The sequence below is a fragment of the Dermacentor silvarum genome, chromosome 2 (genome assembly GCF_013339745.2).
Source record: "Dermacentor silvarum isolate Dsil-2018 chromosome 2, BIME_Dsil_1.4, whole genome shotgun sequence".
NCBI lineage: Eukaryota > Metazoa > Arthropoda > Arachnida > Ixodida > Ixodidae > Dermacentor > Dermacentor silvarum.
The window spans coordinates 7,694,569-7,717,386 of NC_051155.1; the positions used below are offsets into that span (position 1 = coordinate 7,694,569).

The following is a 22,818-nucleotide window of genomic DNA, read 5'->3' on the forward strand; positions in this document are numbered from 1 at the left end:
TTATGAAGATAGCGTTTTCAAAGAATCAGACTTCAGTGCTTCTCTCCAGTGTCCCTGTAAAGCTGACCTCGTTGGCGTACCATGTGTTCTTGTTCAGTGATACGAGCTACCCGGGCTTTTTCCAACGACGCAGGATAGATGCTGTCCTGGCACACTGGCCGGCGACACACGTGGCTTCGACACTTTGGGCAAATGAGCAGTGAGAAGACTCGTGCAATGTTTTACGTGTTCTGAACTTCCTTTCGCGTGAGACGGCCTTGTTCCCGAGGCCTGGCCCAGCGCTAATTGAGCGATGCCTCAGAGCAGAGGATTAGGAATCAGCGTCCTTGGCAGGAGGCCTAAACTTGTCTCTCATTGTGAACATGTCACCGACAGCCTTTCTATCTTGTTTGCTTAATGCTTAGAGCAAGCATACTTATCGGCGCTCGCCTTGGGGTTTGCGATTGGCGCGCCTGCCGGCTTGGAAGTTCTCGCCAGTCGGCCGAATACAGTGCGCACAAGCAGGGTTCAGGATGAGGCACGCCGCCATGATCGGCGCTCTCCTTCTGACTTTTTCACTCCAGTGTGACGGGCAACAAGGTAAGCGCACTATCCATCGCGTACGAACATGCTGTGGATCATACAGCAGCTTATAACTATGTTATGCGTGCGATAGTCCTCGCTCGCTTGTCAAGTTTGTATGCTTGACAGAAATTGCATCGTCATGTATTACAGCCAAGACGGTTTAAGGTCAGAATACACCGCCGCTTCTCGAATCTTCTAGAAGAAAAAGCCTACCATTTGCAAAGCCTGATCCCTGTCAAGTACGAGGACTATGCTTGGCTAAAGTATCTAGGAATAACCTCCCGTTTTTGGCCAATCTCTATAGAGGATATGAGCGACATGTGCACTGGACAGCAGGGCTGTGTGTTGGACGTGTTGGTATATGCGAACTTTTGCGCAAGCAGACACCGACAAAAGGGAGCGCATCCTGGAGTCTATGTCTCCAATTTGTTCGCGTCTGCTTGCGCTAAAATGTTATCCAACAACAGCAAGGCATCACTTGATCTGGCACCGACATTACCAGCGCTCAGTTCTGCGTAAATTGGAGTGAGCGTTCTGCCACTGGTCTGAATGACGCAGTCTGAGACCAGACTGCGTCATTTCAGATAAACCCTGTCATTGCAAAAAGTGCGCAAATCTTTCATGCCGCTTGACTGAATGACGCAGTCTAAGATTTGCGTACCTTTGCAATGACAGGGTTTATGTGAAAGCGAACACTTCATACTGCGTCATTCAGTCCAGAGGAACAACGGGACCATGAAATTCGCGCACTCTCACTTATAGAGGCACTGCTTCTCAGCAGTGCCTCTATAAGTCCCTCCATTTGTCGACAAGTGAGGGCAAGGCGCGTGTTTTTGGCATTAGGCAAGATCCAATGGCACCACTGGTCTTCGAGCCCGTGTATAATGATGTACTGCGTATGACATGGGTCCAGAGAATAGGGTCTGTGTTGTCTTTAGTCGTAAATTTCAGAGCGACGAAATTTCAATAAGCTTGGCTGTAGAATGTTTCCGAATTTAAATATACCTACCACGGTATACTGGTTCACAGTGTTGGCTCATGAATCAACAACTAAAAATATTGGAAGCTTTCATAATTTCAACACATTTGGAGTTGCTTACGTATTTCACTGAAAAGAGTAGGGGAACTTTCACGCTTGAAATAAGACCTTTGTCCATCACCGCTTTCATGAATCACGAAACATAGAAGCAGGACGCGACAACCAGTGCGCAATCGCTCAAAATAAAATTGTTCAAGGGGTGCCCCCCCAAAGGCGTTACGATATTGGTGGCGTCAGGGCGTGTGTTTCAGAGGTCAGAACAGGCAGTATTGCATGTAGTGGATGAGGTAGACGTTCTGTGCATAGCAAAGAAGCTGCTCTTGAGACAATGGCGGAGTCATGTGCCTGTCATAGTAAGCAAGCCCGAGGAAACTGCTCGTCTGCAGATTTTCTTTTTTCCTTTGCGGTCGTGTTCGTTTCTCAGAAAGCGTGTTTCAGTATGCGCTGTGTCCACTCTCGAAAAAAAGGCCTACACAAAATGTTCGTCTTTTGCAGAAGCTAACGCGGACACCGACTACTACGGCGATTCACCATACACCACAGAGAGCGGTATAGAAGCGCTCGCCGCTGGCTTCTTGAACATCGTCCGAGGATCTTTCAGTTCTGGTGCTGCCGCTCGACCCACGCCGCCACCGCCAGTGAGAAACGCGTTGTCGCTCAGCAAGCAGGTGAGCGCAAGGCGGATACAGTGGATCGCTAACTAAAATATTTAACCTGTGCCTTAGTTCACAGCCTTACTTGTTTTCTACACTTCCGTTCCACTGCACGTTGCGCGCTCCTTCCGCTCAGGCTTCTCCTTCACTTTTATAAGTTCGAAGCCTATAATGCTACGTCAGATGTACGCGCGAACAATCTTCTCGCCTTCAAGGTATATGGTGTAATGGCGGATCCTTATAATGAGAAAGCTCCTCCGCATTCCGTGAAGCTTCGCACTAGCTTCAGAATGGCGTGGTTAAATTACCTACAGAGCTGCTTATCATACACGCCTACCTTCCGTCATCACATGTACGAGCTAGGAACCTGCAGAAATAACAGGGAGGAGTACGCGCCGTCGCCTATACTTCGACGGCAATCCATGCAGGCGCGGCGGCAGGTTCGCTGTTCTAACGAAAGAGGCGTCTATAAGCGGCTCTGGGCGTGACAAACTTTATATGTTAGGGCATAATGCACGAAAATAAACGCACAGGAAGCGACCTTCGAAACGCCCAAATCGACAAGAAAAATGCGGCGAAGGCTGTCGCAGTTTTGAGGCAGTCGTTAATATGACAACTAGAAAATCCAACTGGCCAGCCTCCGCGGTGGTGTTGAGGTAACTTTTCTGTCGAACCTCTGTCCAAGGTTCGATTCCCTGTCAAACCTCTGTTGATGTTTTTTTTTTTTATTTTTCATTCTTAATGGTCAGCGTGAAAACAACGGGGGACACAGAGGTAGAAGGACACAGGACGAGCCCCCATATTTCTACCTTACTGCAGTTTCTTTTTTTCTTCTCTATTTTTTCCGACATTGACTCTGATGTGGCGAAAAAATTTTCGCTGCTTATATCTGATAGCGGCAAATGAAGCAAGCAACGAACGCGTCCTGACCGCCGCTCGACCTTCAGATCTGATGCGCCATCGGCTCATGCGTATAAGTGCGTTTATTGCGCTGTTTATAAAATGCGTTTATTCCGCTGTGTTTAAATGTGGCTCGGTAATGCATGTAAGAACAGCGCAAGAAAGTTTCTTAAACGCGTGACCCGACGGTCCGATGCGTGTGGCAGTCCGGCAGCACTATTGACGGACTGCTTGCCGTCCTATTGCCTTGTCAGATGCCAGTGGCGAAGAGGCTTTCGCCACGTCTGCAAACGGACGCAGAAAAGAAAAAGTAACAAAAGAACGAAACGGACTCCGGGAATCGGTATCCAACCAAGGTACCTGGCGTAGCAGTCGAAGATTTTAACGCAACGCTAACAAAATATCTGACTTGCGAGAGTTCCTGCACTTGCAACGTTAACCAGTGACTGCAAACTGTTAAGCTCACTGTCGCATGGTTTTATTGCGATAGCAATTATATGGACAGTGCAAGAGCATTTCTGCCGTGGTCGTGCACGTCGCTGTGAGGTTCCGTAAAAGTAAAAACACGGTAACATCGTCGCCGCGCGCCGTACGCTGTATGTGCGAGTGAAAGCTTGCGAGGGTCAGTCGACGATCGCCGCTCAATCTCGCGCGCGCGAGGGAGAAAGGCGGGGTGGAAGCGCGCTTCTGTCGCGCGCGAGGCACCAGAGGGGGGTGGGGGGAGGCGAGAAAAGGGGGCGGGCTAAAGCACCCGGCCTCAATGTAAAAGTAGCGACACTCTCCGCCTTCGCCTTCCCTCCTCTTTTTCGCGCTCCTTTCTTGACCGTGGCGCCACCTACGCCGCTTGAGACACGTGCACTTGTTTATCTTTCACCGGTGACCGCTTTTTACCGGCTAACAAATGTTAAACGTTATCGCTCGGCGCAGGACGCGCCTGCATGTATCGGAAGTTTCTCGAACGTTATCGATGCGTCTATCCGTTGTCTGTTGTCACCGACACTTATGCAATCTGATTGTTTAAGACTTCCCAACCAGACAGGTAATTCTGTCGAAATGTTTAGCTGCAAATTTGATTGTTTGAGTGTCGCGAATTGTGTAGTACTTTCTGGAAGACATGCGGGCACCAGGGATTACTGTCCAACCTTCGATGACTCATGCATAAAAGCCGACGCGTTTCGCCGCTGATCAGATTTCGACGATCGCCGACTGTGTTCGCCGCTATCGTTGAGCTCCTCGCCAGTCGGTAGACTCTTTTCGGGCGAAAATGGCGACGGAGCGCGATCGTAAACAAACGCAGCCAGCGCCCGGCGGCGCGACGGCCCACGTGATGCCATTAGGCCAATACCGACGCGGCCGTCCGCCTCGGACAGGGCGTGCGAGGAGGAGGCGGCATTCTTCAAAGCGTGTCACTACATTTTATATAGAGGGGTTTTAGGGCGGGCGTATTATACCCCTGAGACACGGGCAAGAAACCCTTTGCAGGGAAAACCCTTTTGTCACTTCTAAAGACCCTTTTGCAGAAAGTAGTTGCGCCGATGAAACACGGCAGCGCACTAGCTTTAGGTGGTTGCTCAAATGAACGCCGCAAAAAAAGAAGAAAAAAATCACAGCATATCCACGGGGTGAATGATGATGAGTGGGCGAAGCTCCGGAGGGAATCATCGGATCTCCCGCTTAAGGGGACGCTAGCACAAACGCGTTAGAGACGTGCAGTACTCTCTAGTAAGGGGGAGCGGCCACAGCGTCTTACGCAGCCATTTACACATGCCGGAACGTGCACCGCGTTTGCCGACGCCATCACATGACTGCTGAGAGAGTATACCCCCCGTATTCATAAACGCTCCTCGACTTGAACTTGACTTGCCACCGCCTTGGGCAGCGCGTTCGAAACGCGTTGAAGGTAAGGCGGAGAGGCCACAGCGTCTTACACCAGCTTCTTACACGGGCCGTAACGCGCTAGCACAAACGCGTTAGAAACGCGCTAGAAACGCGGCCTTTCGTTAATGTTGGGTATTTATTGCCATCGTGGTGCTTGTGTCTATGTGTGCTTCGTGGCGTAGTGGCGTTCAACTTTTGAGAAGGACGGACGTGTGATGGCTCGCTCCGTGCGAGGTTCTTCGGCGGCCGCTGCTGGCCGCGGTGACAGGTTTTCTTCTGCACCCCCGGATTACAGGATTTTGCTCCCGACATTGCCTTCGGGAGAGAGCATGCAGCAGTGTGTTTTTTTGCATGGTGACCTGGCAAAAAGACCATATCGTCTGGAAGATTTTCGAGAGCCACTGGAAGAAGCGGGCATCATCAAGAACATCACCGGTATAGGAGCCTTCCAGATGAACCACATCTGGCTGGTCAAGCTGCGCACCAAGGCTGACAAGGATGCTCTGCTGAAAACGGGTGGACTTCAGGTCAAAGGCGGCTTCTGCGCTGTCATTGACCCCATCCACCAAGACGTTACCGTGAAAGTCCACTGGGTCGACTTTGCTGTCCAAAACGAGAGCTTTCGACAAGTGTTGAGCAACTTTGGTGACGTCCTTGAGGTTTCTAACGACAACTGGTCCGTCGCTGGCTTTGAACATGCGACGTCCACGACGAGGGTGGTGCGAATGAGACTTAAGGAAGGTGTTGTGCTTGACGACCTGCCGCATCTCTTCAAGTTTGGAAGTGGCACCGTCCTTCTTGTGGCCCCGGGTCGGTCACCGCTTTGTTTGAGATGCCGCAGGCAAGGACACATACGACGGGACTGTCAGACGCCACGCTGTGGAGTGTGTCGGGTGTTTGGACATGAAAGCCAAGATTGTGCAAGAAGTTACGCTAGAGTAACTAAAACGGTTATCCCAAAAGACGACATACAAGAGAACATAATGGACGCGGAGGAAGCTGAAAAGTCTGCCCCCAACAGCAACATCAAGGAACACGTAGGCGAGGTCCAGGAGACGGACGCCAAGAAAGCTGGAGGGACAATGCCTGACAGCCAGGACTTGACGAAGGCAACTGAAGTGCGTGCGGAAACAGTCTGCACGCCGGAGGCACCGCTCTTAAGTCAAGCAAGTGAAGAGGAAGACATGAGCGATTGTACCGAGACCACTACCGAAGAAGAGAAAGCAGACGCTACGGGGGCGACCGCGGCGCGCGGGAAGCGTCTCAGAACGGGCATTCCGAAGTTGACGGAGGACAGCACCGAACGCAAGGTTAAACGCCTGGAGCGTCAGTGGCAACGCGTTGCTGGCGCCAAGGGTAAAAAATATGTCCCCGAAGTCCGGTCGGCGTCAGCGTCGCCGGTGCGGGGTCAGATACGCGACAAGTAACACCCCGGTATTCCCACTGCAGGGTAGAGCCACGGTAAGCGTTGTACTGATGGTTCGCGCTTACAATCAATATGATTAGTATACCTGCACCATTACGCGTCGGTACGCTCAATGTACGGGGTCTGGGGTCTAGTCGCAAGCAATATCAGGTCAAACGCATCATGCAAGAAAGAGAACTAGACCTGCTTGCGGTCCAGGAGACTAAGGTTAGCAGAGAGGAAGCGACCGACAGATTGGTAGCACAATTTTCTTTACGGTACAATGTATGCGTGAGCCATGCGGTGGGAACATCAGCTGGATGTATCTTGTTTGTTAAAAATTCTATTGGCATTGTTGTGGAAACGGTTACAAGCTGCTTGCAAGGACGTCTTGTTTTATGTGACCTTACTTACGGGGAGGCAAAATTTAGATTTATTTGTGTCTACGCACCTACAAAGTCGCATGAAAGATGTTTGTTCTTTCGCGAACTGAGTACGTATTTTGATTGTGAAAGGTGTGTGATTGTGTTGGGTGACTTTAACTGTGTGCTTAATGTAGAAGACCGTTCAACCACTGCTAGTATAAATGATGAAAGTGCGGCTTTTCTTAAAGAATGCGTGAGCAAATTTTCTTTAAGTGATGTGGCACAGTTCGCAAGGGGTGGAAGTCACCAACACTTCACACACTTTCAAGGTACCAGTCATGCACGACTAGATCGTGCGTACGTATGTTCAGAGATTGCACCTCTGTGTCAGAATTACGATGTTGATGCTGTCTCTTTTAGTGATCATTGTATAGTGAGGTTTGAGATAGGCCAAAAGCAAAAAAGAAAACTTGAATGGGAAAGGTGGAAATTGAACACTAAGCTAATCAGCGATGAAGTGTTCTTAGATAAAACAAAGAAAGAAATTGAGCAGTTTTTTAGTGACACACTACGCAGTGCCGCAGAAAAATGGGAGTTGTTTAAACAAAGGGTAAAATTGAACGCAATAGAAAGGGGTGCACACATGAAGTATCAAGTTCAAAAACAGGAACAGGACCTGCGGCAAGAGTTAGAAGACTTGGTGCGAATCGAAACAGCTCATCCGGGTGTTATGACACAAGAACTGCAAGACGTTAGAAGAAAACTGGAAAGCTTAGAAGAAGATAAATACAGAGGTGCAATTATACGTGCACGAGCTGAAAAATATCTCACGGGGGAAGTACCAACAAAGCGAGCTTTGTCAGATGAAAAGGCGTACGCTCGAGGAAATGAAATATTAGAAATTGAATGTGATGGTAAGATATCGAGAGAACAGAAAGATATCATGACAGCATTTGAAAGTTACTATCGAGACTTGTTTGCTGGTCGTGAGCCAAAAGTTCCGGGCTACGAGGATGAGTTTCTGGCAGAGATGCCGACACTAGACGAAGAGGAAACAATTTTATTAGAAAAGGATATTAGTATGTTTGAAATTGAGAGGGCTATTGAGGACCTAAGCTCGGGCAAATCTCCTGGTCCGGATGGGATTACCGCAGCGTTTTACAAGGCGTTTAAGACGGATATGGCAACAGCATTGCACGAAGTATTTTCAGAGGCGCTTGAGCGGGGGACTTTACCGCCATCGTTCAATCGTACGCACACAGTACTAATCCCAAAGGGCAAAGATAGTAATATATTACGTAAGGTAACAGGATACAGACCAATTACGTTGACAAATGTTGATTATAAGATTTTAATGAAAGTTCTTGCAGCAAGGCTGCAGGGAGTTATACGGAAGTTAGTTGGGCCGCACCAGACATGCGGCATTAGGGGTAGGAAAATATTTACAAACATTCATGTAGCTAGAAGCATTTTAGAATATTGTGATAGCGCTCTCCTCAAAGTAGCGATGCTTCAAATAGATCTAGCTAAGGCTTTTGACATGGTACCACATAGTATTCTCTTCTTGTTAATGAATTACGTTGGACTCGGTTCCATCATATGTAAAGGCATCAAAATGGCATATCAAAGTTCATGTACCAATTTAATTGTTAATGGTGAACTTTCACAGCGCATACAAGTACTCTCTTCCGTTCGACAGGGTTGTCCGTTAAGTCCTTTACTTTTTGCTTTATTCTTAGAACCGCTCTGTAGAAAAATACTTAATAGTACAGGAATCAGGGGGTTTAAGATACAATCGTGTGAAGTCCGTGTTTTAGCTTATGCCGATGACGTTGCCCTGTTTGCTGTAGATAGAGAGAGTGTTAGTTCATTATTAAGAATTACTGACAAGTTTTGCGAGAAAAGCGGCAGTCAAATTAATAAGCAAAAGAGTATTGGTCTGTGGCATGGCCAGTGGAATACCACGCCCGGTGTTTTTGAAAATATTAAATGGCTCACAACACCTAGCACTTATCTGGGGGTACCTTTGGATAGGTATCGTGAGAACGAGTCACTCTGGCTCGAAAAAACAGATGAAATGCGTGCGATGGCCGAAGCATGGGGCGGCCGTGAATTGTCCATTTTTGCACGCGCCACTATTTGTAACGTTTTTCTCGCCGCGAAAATTATGTATCTTCTGCAGGCACTGCATTGCACGCGTAAGCACATTCAAAAATTTCACCGCATCTTTGCCACGTTTATCTGGTGCTCTACGTGGGAGCGAACATCAAGGACAAATTTGTTTCGTCGAGTAAAGAGAGGTGGTCTATCGTTGTGCCACTTGTTTCTTCAGCAAGTTGTAACGCGTTTTATATTGCTAAGAGACGAAAGAGACCCGTTTCTGTGTTGTTTTTTTCAAGCCATGTTAGCAGGTGTTATACCCGATTTTTTGTATCATCGGCCATTGGCCCTCGTTACACAATGTCACGGTTCCTGCGCGAAGTTATTACGTCCTATCGGTTCCTCAGAGCAAGATTTTCCCTTGAGTACCTCTCCAATGTAAAAAGAAAGCGTCTTATGAAGGATCTTGTGGAGAGTGTGTTCCCTGTACCATTGTATCGGTTAATGTTTCACGAAGGGCGTGGGCAAGACGTACTCAAGAGGGTTAAAAATATGCAGATACCAGCCAACGTTAAAACTTTTTTCTTCAAGCTTCACACGGGAACCTTGCCGGTTAAAACGTGGTTAGAAGAAAAGGGCATTTATGTGCCTTGGGGTAGCAGATGCTTTCTGTGCAACAAATCTGAAACTATTGAACATGTTTTTATTGACTGTAATAATGCTATATTCTTTTGGGATATATTACAGAGAACATTAAAGATAGACCTACCCCTAAATCCACATGGCATTCGTTTTCTGCCACCTGAACGCGATTGTGAACAGATGGACGTTATCTTCTTACTCGGGCTGCATGCAGTCTGGCGTTCTCTGTTGGCATATAGACACTGTGATGTTAAAGGCCGATCTGTGCATGATTATTTTGTTGAAATGGTTGTGAAAGTACGTGATGTGTACAAAACGACTGACTGTCATGAAGATGTGATATCAATGTGGGATGCTTTAGCACTTATAAAACGAGTGTGATCTGACAAACTCCTGTTCAGGCTTGTAGCCAAGCTGGAAATAAAGAAAAAAAAAAGTGCTTCGTGGCGTAGTGGGCTAACGCCGCGCGCTCGGAAGCGAGGGGTCCCTGGTTCGATTCCGCGCTACGGACACAACTTCGGAATTTTTTTTCTCATTTTTCTCAGACTGGTTACACACTACTACTACGACGAGGGACGAACGGGTGCCGCTTTAAGGAGCTTCGCCCCTAAAAAAAGCGCTGTTTGTTAAAGCAGCAAGAGCCAAAACATTTGGAAGAAGCTGCGCATGTAGATTACATTTAGTGATTGTAGAACCTAAAACATTTTTCCCCATTTTTGATGGCGTATAATGCGCATATTTGGAATTCAACTCGGCGGCACTAGCGACGTGGTGCGGGCGTTTGAGAGTATAGCTAGAGTAAATCTTCACTGTTCGCAAATCATATTACCACTAAAATTTAAATCATTTTCCAAGGTAAAACAAATACTTACGGAGCACCTTAGTTATTTCAACAGGTTTCCTTCTATTGATGAGTTGTGCACGCTGTATGCGAGAGTACGCCTTTCTGCTCGAAAAGTAGATGCCCGATCTTTTTTCCCGCAAAGGAACTTTGCCGGGAGGGAGGTACTCCTTTGTCGTGTGTCACTGCGCTTGCACGCTTTTCCAGCAGATGTCCCCTTATCTAAAGGACTTTATACCCCTGACACACGGGCACTCTAAAGCCCTTTAGGTAAGGGGAAATCTACCGGAAAGGCGTACAAGCACAGTGACACACTACAAAGAAGTATCCCCCTCCCGGCAAGGTTCCTCTTCGGGAAAGAAGATCGCACAACTACTTTTCGAGCGGAAAGGTGTACTCTCGCATGCAGAGTGCACAACTCAGCAATATAAGGAAACCTGTTACAAAACTACGGGGCCCTGTAAGTATTTTTTTAACCTTGGAAAGTGTTTTTATTTTGAGCGGTAAAGTGATTTGTCGAACAGTGAAGATTTACTCTAGCTATACTCTCAAACGCTCGCACCACGTCGTTAGCGCCGCCATGTTCAAATCAGAATATACACATTGATAACCCATCAAAAGTCGTAAAAAATGTTTTTAGGTCCTGCAGTCACTAAATGTAATGTACATGCGCAACTTTTTGTGAATGTTTCTCTCTTGCTGCTTTCACAAACAGCGATTTTTTTTTTTGGGGGGGGGGGGCGTTCATCTGAGGAACCCCCTAAAGAAGTTAGTGCGATGCCGTGTGTCATCGGCGCAACTCCTTTCTGCAAAGGGTCCTTCGGAGTAACAAAAGGGGTTTCCTGCAAAGTAGAGATGGGGAAAACGGCTCACTTCAGTGAGTGGCTCGGCACGGCTCAGCTCACTGAATTGAACCGGTTCATTTGAACGGCTCACCGGTTCACTTAAGCGTGTCACCTGTGTTATGTATATTCTACAGTTATTTGGCTTTGAAAAAAAAACGATATATGCATAATTGAATAACCGTGTCATTGGTATTTTCGCTATGTTTAGAGATTATTCCTACATATTTTAAAAGCATGAATTTTTAGTTGTAATGAAACTTTCTTTTCTCATATTCAGGATAAAATGCTTATAATACTGTAACAGGCAGAATGCGACGTACTTTTCTCAGAAAAAAAAAAAAAACTTCATCGTCATTACACGAGCTTTTCTGTTTTTTGTGGTACTTTAAGATCAACTTTGGTCAAAATAAGAACCCAAAATTATTGTACCTTATTTTCAAACTTTATTCATTTATTCTGATACGCATGCTCACAATAATCTGAGTGAGCTGTAACGCCATGCAAAATGAATGTCGAAATCATCTCTTGAAGTACAATAAAAAAATCATACTATTCACAAGACTACCGCACGTACCTTTCGTCTTTTTCTCTCTCTCTCTTGAGCGCACGCGCGATACTGGCGATCATGCCGTCATGCACCAGGACAAAAAAAAAAAAAAGAAAAAAAGGAAAAGAAGCAATGAACTCCTATTACAACACAACAGATCATTCGCCTCGTTTTATTGACGTGCTAATGATACACGCTCAGAAAATGCAATGAAGTGGATGCTATCGGTGACATTTTCATGACTACGCTAATTAGCACAAATGAAGACCAGGACGTAAACTGTACGTTCACCTGTTGTCTTTAAAGACACGGAAGACCACCTTCGAAGTGTTGTTGCGCCAGCGCACGATGTGTGATCGGTGAGAGTCGTGAGACACCGTTCGAAGAACAGCAGGCAACGAACGGTACCAACCTTTGTCAATTAAGGCTTCTTTACTTCTCCCTTCGGTGGCATCGGGACGCACAAAAAAAAAAAAAAAAAAAACAAAGGGACTGCTGCGCACACCACACTGCGAGCGAGTACGAGTAGCGCGAGTCTCCCCACGCCGGCCACCACTCATCGGTTAGAAAACGAAATCTCGAAACCCAGCAGAAGACAAGGCTCGGACGGCACGGTCCGGCACGGCCCACTGAACGAGATAAAACCGGCTTCCTCTCTCCGAAAGAACCGCCGCTCACTTACTGAACCACCGCTCCCTCGCTCTTCGAAATGAGCGAGCCGGATCTTTTGAAGAGCGAGGGAGCCGTGGTTCAGTAAGTGAGCGGCGGTTCTTCAGGAGGAAGTCGGCTATCTCTCGAGCCGCGGCGAACCGTTCCGTCTCTTCTGCTGGGTGCGATTTCCGCGCCATCTATCAGTGGTGCGAGAAAGAAACTGCCCTCCCGCCCTTCCTCGCAAGAGTCGCCTCCATCCCCTCGCCTTCGGCTGTCGTTTGAGCAGCTCTTTTTGAAGAACCGAAAGAACCGCCGCTCACTTCTACTGAACCACGGCTCAAGGCCGTTTCACATGGTGCGATTTTGCACTGCGATTATCGCACCGGAAGTGCGATTTCCGTCGCATGCGACGAAAATCGCAGTCGCAGGGCCGTTTCTGCGATTTTCGGCTGCGACCAACCGGTTGGTCGCAGCGTCGCAACGTCGCAGCAATCGCTGCGATTTTTCCGTCGAAATTGCGCCGAGAGGTATTTCGCGGTCTGTTTTGGAAAATGGCGGCGGTCGCTCAACGCAACGTTTATAGATACTTTTTTGTCTATAAATATTGGATCAACGAGCCTCGAACAGTGCAACTATTTGAGTGGAGCCTTGGATTACGCAATCGGTACGTAACATCAGCACCGACACGCGAATAGTGCAGATAAAAACTCGTAGGTCAGATTCGGTTCTGTGATTTCTATGAGTTTGTTGACACGCTACGTTGCTAATCTGGCGACGCTGTTTTTTAGGTTGGCTTCGGGTGCTGATAGTACGTACTTTTGCGTGATTTTCCGTTATTCACACGTGCTGCGAGTTCGTAAATACTACGAGGTGTCCCTCACGGGAAGGCATGGCCTTCGGATGTCGTCCCAATTTTCTGGTTCTGGAGACAACTCGCGATGTACGAAAACGCCACAGTTTTATCGCCGTATGCTTTTACGGACGGAACAATTTAAAGAATATGCAACTACGGACAAATGCTGTGGTTGCGCGTATAGCGTGACCAAATGCTTGGTCACGCTATACGCGCGACCATTTAGTTGCACTTGGTTGGTTAGGGCTTTCATGCGCATTTTCCCCAATGAATTATCTCATTTCAAGGTTCTGTTACTTCCGCTGCGAGACGCAAAGCGAACGTGCAAACTGGATATCGTAATGAATGTTCTACAATAGCATATTTCACGCTTTGACTGGGAATAAGCAGTATTGCCAATTTATTTTCGAAGCAATATTTAAACAGTTTTTTCTAATTTTTCTGATGCATCATTTTTCTCCTGAACAAAAAAACCAATAAACATTCAGTGTGTTGCAGACTTTGTATCCTTACTGCATCTGTATTAACCCTCACATTAAAAGGTAATTGCACATTTCGCTTACTTCAGTGCATTGAATTACTTTTGTTTATGCTGGTTGTAACATATCGCAGTACTCTAAGAAACTACTTAGCCATAAACATCCTTGCCTTTTCTTGCTTCTCTGTCTCTACTTCCTGTAAAACACATGCAATAATGCGAAAAGCAGGCGAACACCTTGTTTTTATAAGCAGTAGATAACTCATTAAACAAAAGCAGATCAAAATTGTGCAGTGAAGTCAGCCGGTTGCATTCCTTCGTATGAATGATAGTATCTTTTCAAGTGTGGGTGGGTCTTGCATGTCCACAGCTCATAAAGTGAGGCGTAGGTATAGCCCATCAAGATGGAGGCAATGTTGCTAATGAGTCTGCACTTACATGTATTACTGCATAAACTCGTATAACCATATCCCATCATTACTCAATCGAGCTTGCTCAGTCATATTCACCAAAATTCTACTTATCCGAGCTTGCTCCGACTCGTATTCACCAAAATTGTACTTGGCCGAGCTTGATCTGACTAATATTCACAAAGATGCTACTCGGGCAAGCTTGCACCGAGTCATATTCACCAAATATCTACTTAGCCAAGCTTGCTCCGACTTATATTCATCAAAATTCTACTCAGGTGAGCTTGCACTGAGTCATATTCACCAAAAATCTACTTGCCGAGCTTGCTTTGACTCATATTCACTAAAATTATACTTGGATCAGTTTTCCCCGACTACCACATGACAATATTCACTGAAAGTTTACTCAACTGAGCTTGCTCTTACTCGTATTCACCAAAATTCGACTCAGTCAGGCTGAAACGAACTCAGACTCACGGTTAGTTCGAAGTCTTAGTGAGCCGACGTTTGAGTGAGTTCACCGTGCTATGTATACATTACATTATGTGACCTGTGCGGTGAATAAGCAAACATTGTCTATGAGTATGTGTTGCATCGGGTGAAATAAGGACAACTGTAAACACTGCAGTTAGTTTTCTAGAGTTCAACTGACCGTTGCGTGAAAGCTTAGCCTTATGTCGATTCAAGCAAGTGCATTGGATCTGCATCATATTTTTTGCCAATCCTGCTGTCTGTCCTAACCATTACTGGGTGGCCACATTTTGTACATTTCAACACAAAGTTTAATAAATGACTGTAGTGCAATATATTAAAAAAAAGATTCTTGCATCACTGCACGTATAACAATCAGAACATGACACAAACACATGCACATAAGATACACACAAACAATAAATACATAAACAGATGAAATCAGCTAGCCACCACCTATTGAAAAAAAAGCACAGGACTACGTATAACCATTCCCCTTGCCAGGTACATGGGCTATAGGAGAAACACACGTGCAACCTAGCAGTTACCTCGAGGTAGTAGCTATGGACGCTTTTGCATTCGCAGCTGGCCACTCAACCACTCAAGTGTGTTCAGTGTGCACTTGTACTTAGGCACACTTTTTATTGTCTGTATCTCAAAAATTTAATGTGGCTCCTCAAAATTTTGAGAATGTTTGGATTCTGAGGCTTGCAAAGGTAAATATTTTTATTCCATTTTCGTTCAAGGTGAAGGCTCATACAAAAGATTAGAGATATTGTCAGTGCCCCTCACTTTCTCTCAGAACATAAGTGGTCTGTTATTGAGATACTAGCAGCTTTTCAATAGCAAGAAAGGGAATCAGCTTCCCCTGTTTTCAGCATTGGGTTAATGCAGGCACTTCAGGGAGGCATAAAGTTTTGCTAATACAATAGGTTCGGGAATACCAGATTAGACTGTACCTTGACACTTTCCTTGCACTTTCTTATTTTGGTCAAATAACCCAGTTTGAAATAGCTCCAGTTAGCATGCTCTAACATTGGTCTAATATAGGTTAAGAACATGATCAGCTTAACAGACTGGGATGCTGGCTTTCATTTCCAGGAAAGGAATCATAGCACCTGCTCCAGTTGCATATGTTTTTGGTTATCAGGGGTATTCAGGGATATCAGGGTATCAGGGTTATCATTATCAGGGGTATAAGGGGTTATCAAGGATAACGTGCTGAAGCAGGTAGAAGCACACTCATGCCATTAGCGGATAGTTTCGATAGCTTCTTACCTTACACTTGCCACCATGAATACAAAATTTTAGCGTTCGATTTTGTTATTAAACAAACAAACGTAGTCCTAACAAGGTATTTTAATGTTAGCCGTGTGGCTACGCGGCTGCGCTACGTACTGCAGCATATTAACTTAAGCTTCTTGATACAGATTCACAGCACACTAACAGCGCAAGAAACAGGACGAGAAAATAGACGACGCCCATGTGTGCCAGCATGATACGATTCTACGTACACAAGTGACTGCAGCTCCTAAAAAAAATGTGGTGTCGGCTTTTACTCCTTTCGAAATATTCAGAGAGCACTTGTATGAATAATTACAGCACAGGCGCCGAGACGGACGAGCCAGGCTGGCGCTAAGATAAACGTTCACAACACAAATTCCATTGCACGTTCAGTAATTACACACAGATCATTTGCGGCTTTGTTCAGGGGCAGACGTGAGCTTTTGGGTTGGTGCTTGCTGCTAAGTTTTGTGCAAGAATATTGCTAGGAGCAGGAACCACTAATGCGCAATCACGAGCAATACACACACACATCCGTTTTTCAGAAGCTGACGTTAATCACGGGTAGCGCGAGGGTCTCTGCGTTGACATGACGACTCCGCCGAATCCCGAATACTGCATATGCGATGACAACAGCTACAGGGGCTTGTTGATAGGTCCTCTTGTAATTTGTTTAACCGCAGGTAGAACGACACAGGCATAAAACACACACGAGACAGCACACGACGCTGAACGACGACCTGCGAACAGCTGTTTACGTCCGCCATTTCTCCTCGTATTGAACTTCACAAACCGCTGTTGCGCACTCCAAAACAAACTAAACTTTGAAGCGTTTCTAAATTACAAAACGCACGTATTATTTGATCCTAATAAAGAGAGGTCAATTATATTATAACGCGCACGTCTTTTTCATTACATTAAACGAATTTATGCGACGTGTGCGACAAAATTTGGCAGCAAGCAACCCTGGGCGTCGCATAATCGCATTGTTGACATCGCACCATGTGAAATGGCCGTTGCGAATTTCGCATCTGCGAAAATCGCAGCTGCGAAAATCGCAGTGCAAAATCGCACCATGTGAAACAGCCTTCACTCGCTCTTTAAGAAGAGCGGCTCAAAAGATCCGGCTCGCTCCTGAGCGACCCGTCTCTACTGCAAAGGACTTTACTCTGCCCGTGTGTCAGGGTATTAGAGTGCCTGTGTGTCAGGGGTATTACTCCGGCGGCGGCCACGCGGGCGCCGTATCTTGAAAGCGATGTGCAACGTAAAAAAGGTGTGCGCCCGCGCGGGCCTTATCTTCAAAGCGATCTGCGATGTGGAAAAAGTGCAACCAGTGCCGGTAGCTTCGTGTACGTTGTGCTTTCGACGTTGGCGTTGAAGCGAGAGACGGCACGAAGGCCAATTCGCTAGCTGCCGCGCCTCCTCACTTTAGCGTTGTGACAGCAAGTTTCCGCGGTCATCGAGCGAGATGTTTTCATGTTTACCTCAGAACGCGTGATACCACGCTTCTTAATTTAGTTAGTAAGCGAATGTTCACAAGTTTATATGGCCGATAAAACTACTATCCCTAGTTCGTACAGTTGTCTACTAATTTGCTGTCGCAATCGATGCTTCGCCTTTCGGGCGCAACTGCGACATTTTTTTTAATGATTTCGGCGTCCATAATAAAACAATTTTTTGTGGGTTTTACGTACGTTCTACTCTAATCTATGCAGAATTGACCACAAACACCCACCACATTTTTCGTTAGAGAAGCGAGCCCTCAGCCGCATTGTCAGCGATTACCATAGAAATGAACAACTGCATGTGCATTCTCGATTACGTTTGCGCAGAATCCCACCTCCTTAGCATTCACTAATTTAATTACTTGAAACAGCACCAAAGTAGAAGTGTGTATATTGTTACGCTGCGCGGTGGAGCCGAAGAAGAGGAGATTGAAGAACTGTGCCTGGAAAGATGCCTGACTGCCTGCGATGTGGTCTCTACGCTACCTCGATCATCTTGTAAATAAACCCATCTCACCCGTAACAATATTGCCACGGCCCAAAATGCCTTTAAACATATATGTACAACCACTGCGTCTTACAAGGCACCGTAACTCGCGTTACCAATTTTGAAGTTTTTATTAGTGGTTTGTTTAGCGGTGACATTAAAGCGCCAAGAAAGAGCTGCCTCGATACCAAAGCAAATGGTACGACACTCTGGCCTGTTCGCGAACGGAAACTGAAGGCGGCTTGAAGAGCGGTCAGCGGAGCTAACTGTACGGAGAAAAGTTGCGCTTCTCTGCTTTCCTTACTCACCTATTCTGTTAATTTGTGGATTGCAGTTTAGACTTCGACATATTTGACAGTATGAAATGCTGCAACACGAACAGCTTTTCACCAATCATTTAGTATATCAGTAGCGAAGCGTAATAGCAGCATGACTTTTTTTGCGATAAGCACACGTCGTCATAGTATTTTGTCAAGAGGCACCGAATCGAATGCATTATTACAGCGAAAGCTATATATAGCTAGGCGAAACGAAAAGCCGTTCGCCACATGTTTCGATAAACGTTTTCATTGGCTGCAGCGTCAGTTACGTCGTTCTCTACGTCGCACCCAAGCGCGCGCGCCATTGGCAGCGCCGTTAGTGACGTCGTTAGCGACCGCGTTCCCGGCATTGGAACGCGGATGGCGCCGAGCTGGACGGACGCGTCGCGTCGAGCTCCCGCTTTTTGCTCAAATTGAGTGCGACGTTTGCGAAACCAGTGCCACCGCACCGCGGCATCACGTTTATGAAGATATATGCTTCATTTCAAGACCATTTTCGACCCTGTGAGTTCTTTTTGTGTACTTTCGCGAGAACTATTGTGCCCGGGGCGGCCGCCACGTCGGCTAACCCTAACGTCGAGTAGGGCCTCGCTAACCCTAACGCCGTACCCGCCGACGAGTTCGCCGCTTGAACAAACGGCGGGGCTCCCGCCGGCACAGAGACTTCTACCCAAGTCTTGCCAACCACACTACAATGCCTTACGAAGTCACCGGCCGAGAAATCGCCCCATCGGAGGTTTCCGTCAGCAACGGGTGGTGCGACATCGCCCCACGAAGAACGACCAAGCCTAACCTCAACGTCGCCACCAACGTGGCAGCCTACGGCGCCACAACGAAAGCATCCAAGCCCGTGTCGGCCCGTAAAGAAATCATCAAGGCAAGTAGGATGCCCTTACTTCCGCAAAACGAGACCAAAGTAGTAATTCGCATCCGCGGCGGACTGAACATCGCCAAAACCGGACACGTGGAAATTGTGCAGGCCATTCAAGAAGCAGCCGGACTCGAAACGACGCAGTGCGATGGGGACACGATTTGCCCCAACCTCAAACAGAACATCATGGTCGTGAGTTCCCCGTTACCCGAGAATGTCCACGGATATTTGAAAATTCAGAGCATCACCATCGGCGGACAGACGTACGAGGCATCCTCCTACCAGACTGCACCGGACGACACGTGCAAGGGAGTCATCCGCAACATTCCGCTCCACCACACGCAAGAAACGATAACCAGGTCTGTCGTCAACCCGAGAAACCCACTCGCACTGGCGGCGAAGCGCATTAAGGAAACCGGGACGGTGATTGTGGTCTTCGAAGGATATAAAGTTCCCAACCACGTGATGTACGGATGTGCATGGGTAGAGTGCTCGCTCTACAGGAAGCAGATCGCAATATGTCAGGCTTGCGGAAAACTGGGTCACCGAGCAGACGTATGCCCCGCACCTGAAAAGCAGACTTGCAGGGGCTGCGGCATTGCAGACCCCGGAGCTGATCACATTTGCGAGGAGGTCTCTTGCGCGTTGTGCGGCGACAAACACCCCACGGCCAGCAAGGAATGCAAGAACAGATACCAGGTCCCGTACGTGGTACGCAAGCGAAGAATCGAGAACAAGCAGGCAGCCATTGCGGCCAAGAAAATTCGAGATAAGGCGACTAGTCTCTTAAGGCACAACGGCGCAGATGCGGCGCAGTTGCCAGATGGACAGCGTGAGCACAGAGGACGCTCCAGATCCAGAGGGAGCTCGGGATCCCGATCGGCCAGCAGAGGTCGCAGGAGCCGCTCCCGCACACCCGGGAGCCGAGACCGCTCCACCTCGGGGGTGCGCTTCGCACCCCCGGCGGGAGCCAACAGCTGGGCCCAGCGAGTCAAGGCGGCAACGGGATGCCAGGCCTCCGCAACGGCGGGGACGCTGCCCACAAACCGCGGGCCGCTGAGGGACCAATCTCAGGTGAGCTTGCAAGCACGGCCAGAGAATAATGTACACAAAGACATCTTAGAAAGAATCAAAGCACTCGAGCACGAGAACGCTCAACTCAGACGCACAATGACAGAACTGGCTAACGAGAATAGATTGCTTAAAACGCAAACCAGCAAACCAAGCACACAGACACAGGATACGCACATGGACACTTCACCCAGTCCGACTCCCCCCAGCGTAGCGGAATCAGAAACGGCTAGTCAAACCCCACCCGCGGGCACACCAGCCACCAAGAAACGCAAGGCCAAGACCACGGAAGGTGACACGCCTGCCAATGACATAGACGGTAAATTGGACAAGATCCTTAGTACCCTAGGTCAACTCCAATTCGATGTCGAGTCGCTCAAGAAGGGTCACGACAGGCTAGTAGAGGCGGTCGACGGCCTAACGAGCAGGGTAGAAGTGATGGAGAAGGGCTTCGGCGCCAGGATCGAGGCTCTCGACAGAACCGTCTTTACTCACTCCACGGCACCTGTCAACCCCCCCGCCTACCCCATGGTCAGAAGGAACAGTGCAACAATAAGCGATATCGTTACGCCCAAAACGGCGGTAAAGTCCGCAACCAAAGTGGAAAGCAAAAATGGAGAAGGCAAATAAGCGAGAACCAGCCGAAAGGCACCAAGCGCAAATTAGCAATCAAGGGAAGCTAATAATCTGGCAATGGAATTGTCGCGGTTTTCGCAGCAAGAACTCGGTCCTGCAACAACACATCAGACACACTACAGACAAGCCGGACATCATACTCATTCAAGAGACCAACACCGACACACCCACCCTTCCGGGATATGAAGCAATTGCTGTTCCACCCACAAAAGCCTGCAGCGGTGTAGCGACGTTTGTTAGTAACAGGCTCGCATGGGCCGAGATTGACAGAAGTAATCCGGACAGCAAATGTGAGCACTTGCTCATCGAAGTGTTTCCCAAAGGCAAAAAGGCCAAGAGCATACTAGCACTCAACACATACAGTAGCCCGAACCACAAAACGCAAAGTTTCAGACGAATTTTGAAGAAGGCCAAGGACAAAGCCGGAGACAACCCGCTGATTACTGCCGGAGATTTCAACGCCCCAAACGTAGAATGGGGATATGGCGTCACCAGCGCCAAAGGCAGAAATCTTGCCACTGATGCGGAAGAGATGGGCCTCACCCTGATCACGTCGGCGCTCTACCCCACCAGGATGGGCAACTCGGTTTCGAGGGACACCACCCCAGACCTTACGTTCGTCCTCAACGTCGAGAGGGCCACCTGGCATAATACCGGTGAGGACCTCGGCAGCGACCATTACATTGTAGAAACGTCAATAGCAATCGCCTCGAAACCACTCCGAAAGTGGAGATACACGGATTGGGATGCGTTTAGACAGGTACGAAAGGAACGTACCGAAAAGCCCGCTACACTAGAACAGTGGACGCGCGAACTCAAGGAGGACGCCCTCAAGGCGACCAAAGAAATCGAAACGGACGTCCAGACAATCGGGATGGATGCTAAGCTCGCTCACATGCTGGAAGCAAAAAGATCCATATTGCAGAGATGGCGTACTCAGAGACTCAATAGAATACTCAGGAAAAAGATCGCACTGCTGAACAAGGACATTGAGAATCACTGTGCGGTACTCTCCAACCAACAATGGGACGAAGTATGTGCAAGGGCCGATGGCAGCATGACATCGGGCAAAACCTGGAACCTGCTCAAACACCTTCTTAACAAGGGTCAAACCAAGAGCTCCCAGACCAAGGCGGCTGACAAGATAGCGAAACGCGACCTCAAAAACTCCAACGAGCAGGAATTTATGGCAAGACTTGCCGAAAGATACATGCCACTCTCGAGCAGCCACGAAAGCGACGCCGAAGCACCCGGTTCCCTGTACACGGGAGCGGACAACCCCGACCTCGACGAACCCTTCAACCTGGAAGAAATCAGGACCGTCCTTCAAAACCTTAACGGCACATCGGCCCCAGGTCCCGACGGTATTAGTAACAAGGCCCTTCGTAACTTGGACGAAGACTCCATCCGGTTCCTAGCGGATCGAATCAATCAGGTCTGGGATTCAGGCATGGTCCCGCCGGAATGGAAGCACGCCACTACGGTTCTCATCCCAAAGCCCAACAAGCCCTCGGGCGTCGAGAACCTTAGACCCATATCGCTCACGTCGTGCGTGGGTAAGGCGGCGGAACACGCCGTTCACAACAGAATCTCCAGATTCCTTGAAAACAAGGGACTGTTACCACACACCCTCATAGGATTTAGACCCGGTCTATCAACTCAAGACACCATGATTTTAATCAAGCACCAAATCATTGATGACCCCATTAGAAACGCCAAGGCCATTCTCGGGTTGGATCTCGAAAAAGCGTTTGATAACCTATCTCACCAATACATTGTGGACACCATTTCCGAACTCAACCTCGGAGCTAGATTCCACGCGTACGTCAAGTCATTCTTGGATAATAGGACGGCTACGCTCCGATTTGCCGACCTCTCCACGGAGACACTCTCGTTGGGGAGCAAGGGCACCCCCCAAGGCTCGGTCATCTCCCCTATGCTTTTCAACCTTGCCATGGCGGGACTTGCCGAGAAACTCGGACAGATCCATGGGCTCGAGCAC

General features: G+C 47.9%; 1 protein-coding gene across 2 annotated transcripts in view; it reads left to right on the plus strand.

Moving 5' to 3' along the window:
• Window positions 1-481: 481 nt before the first annotated feature.
• The window catches only part of LOC119439891 (uncharacterized), a 227,704-nt gene continuing 205,367 nt past the window's right edge, over window positions 482-22,818 (plus strand). For both annotated transcript variants that reach the window (XM_049661137.1, XM_049661138.1), the window contains exons 1-2: window positions 482-579; window positions 2,099-2,271. In XM_049661137.1, the coding sequence (XP_049517094.1) occupies window positions 513-579; window positions 2,099-2,271 (240 nt within the window). In that variant the 5' untranslated portion in view covers window positions 482-512. The remainder of the gene's footprint in view (window positions 580-2,098; window positions 2,272-22,818) is intronic.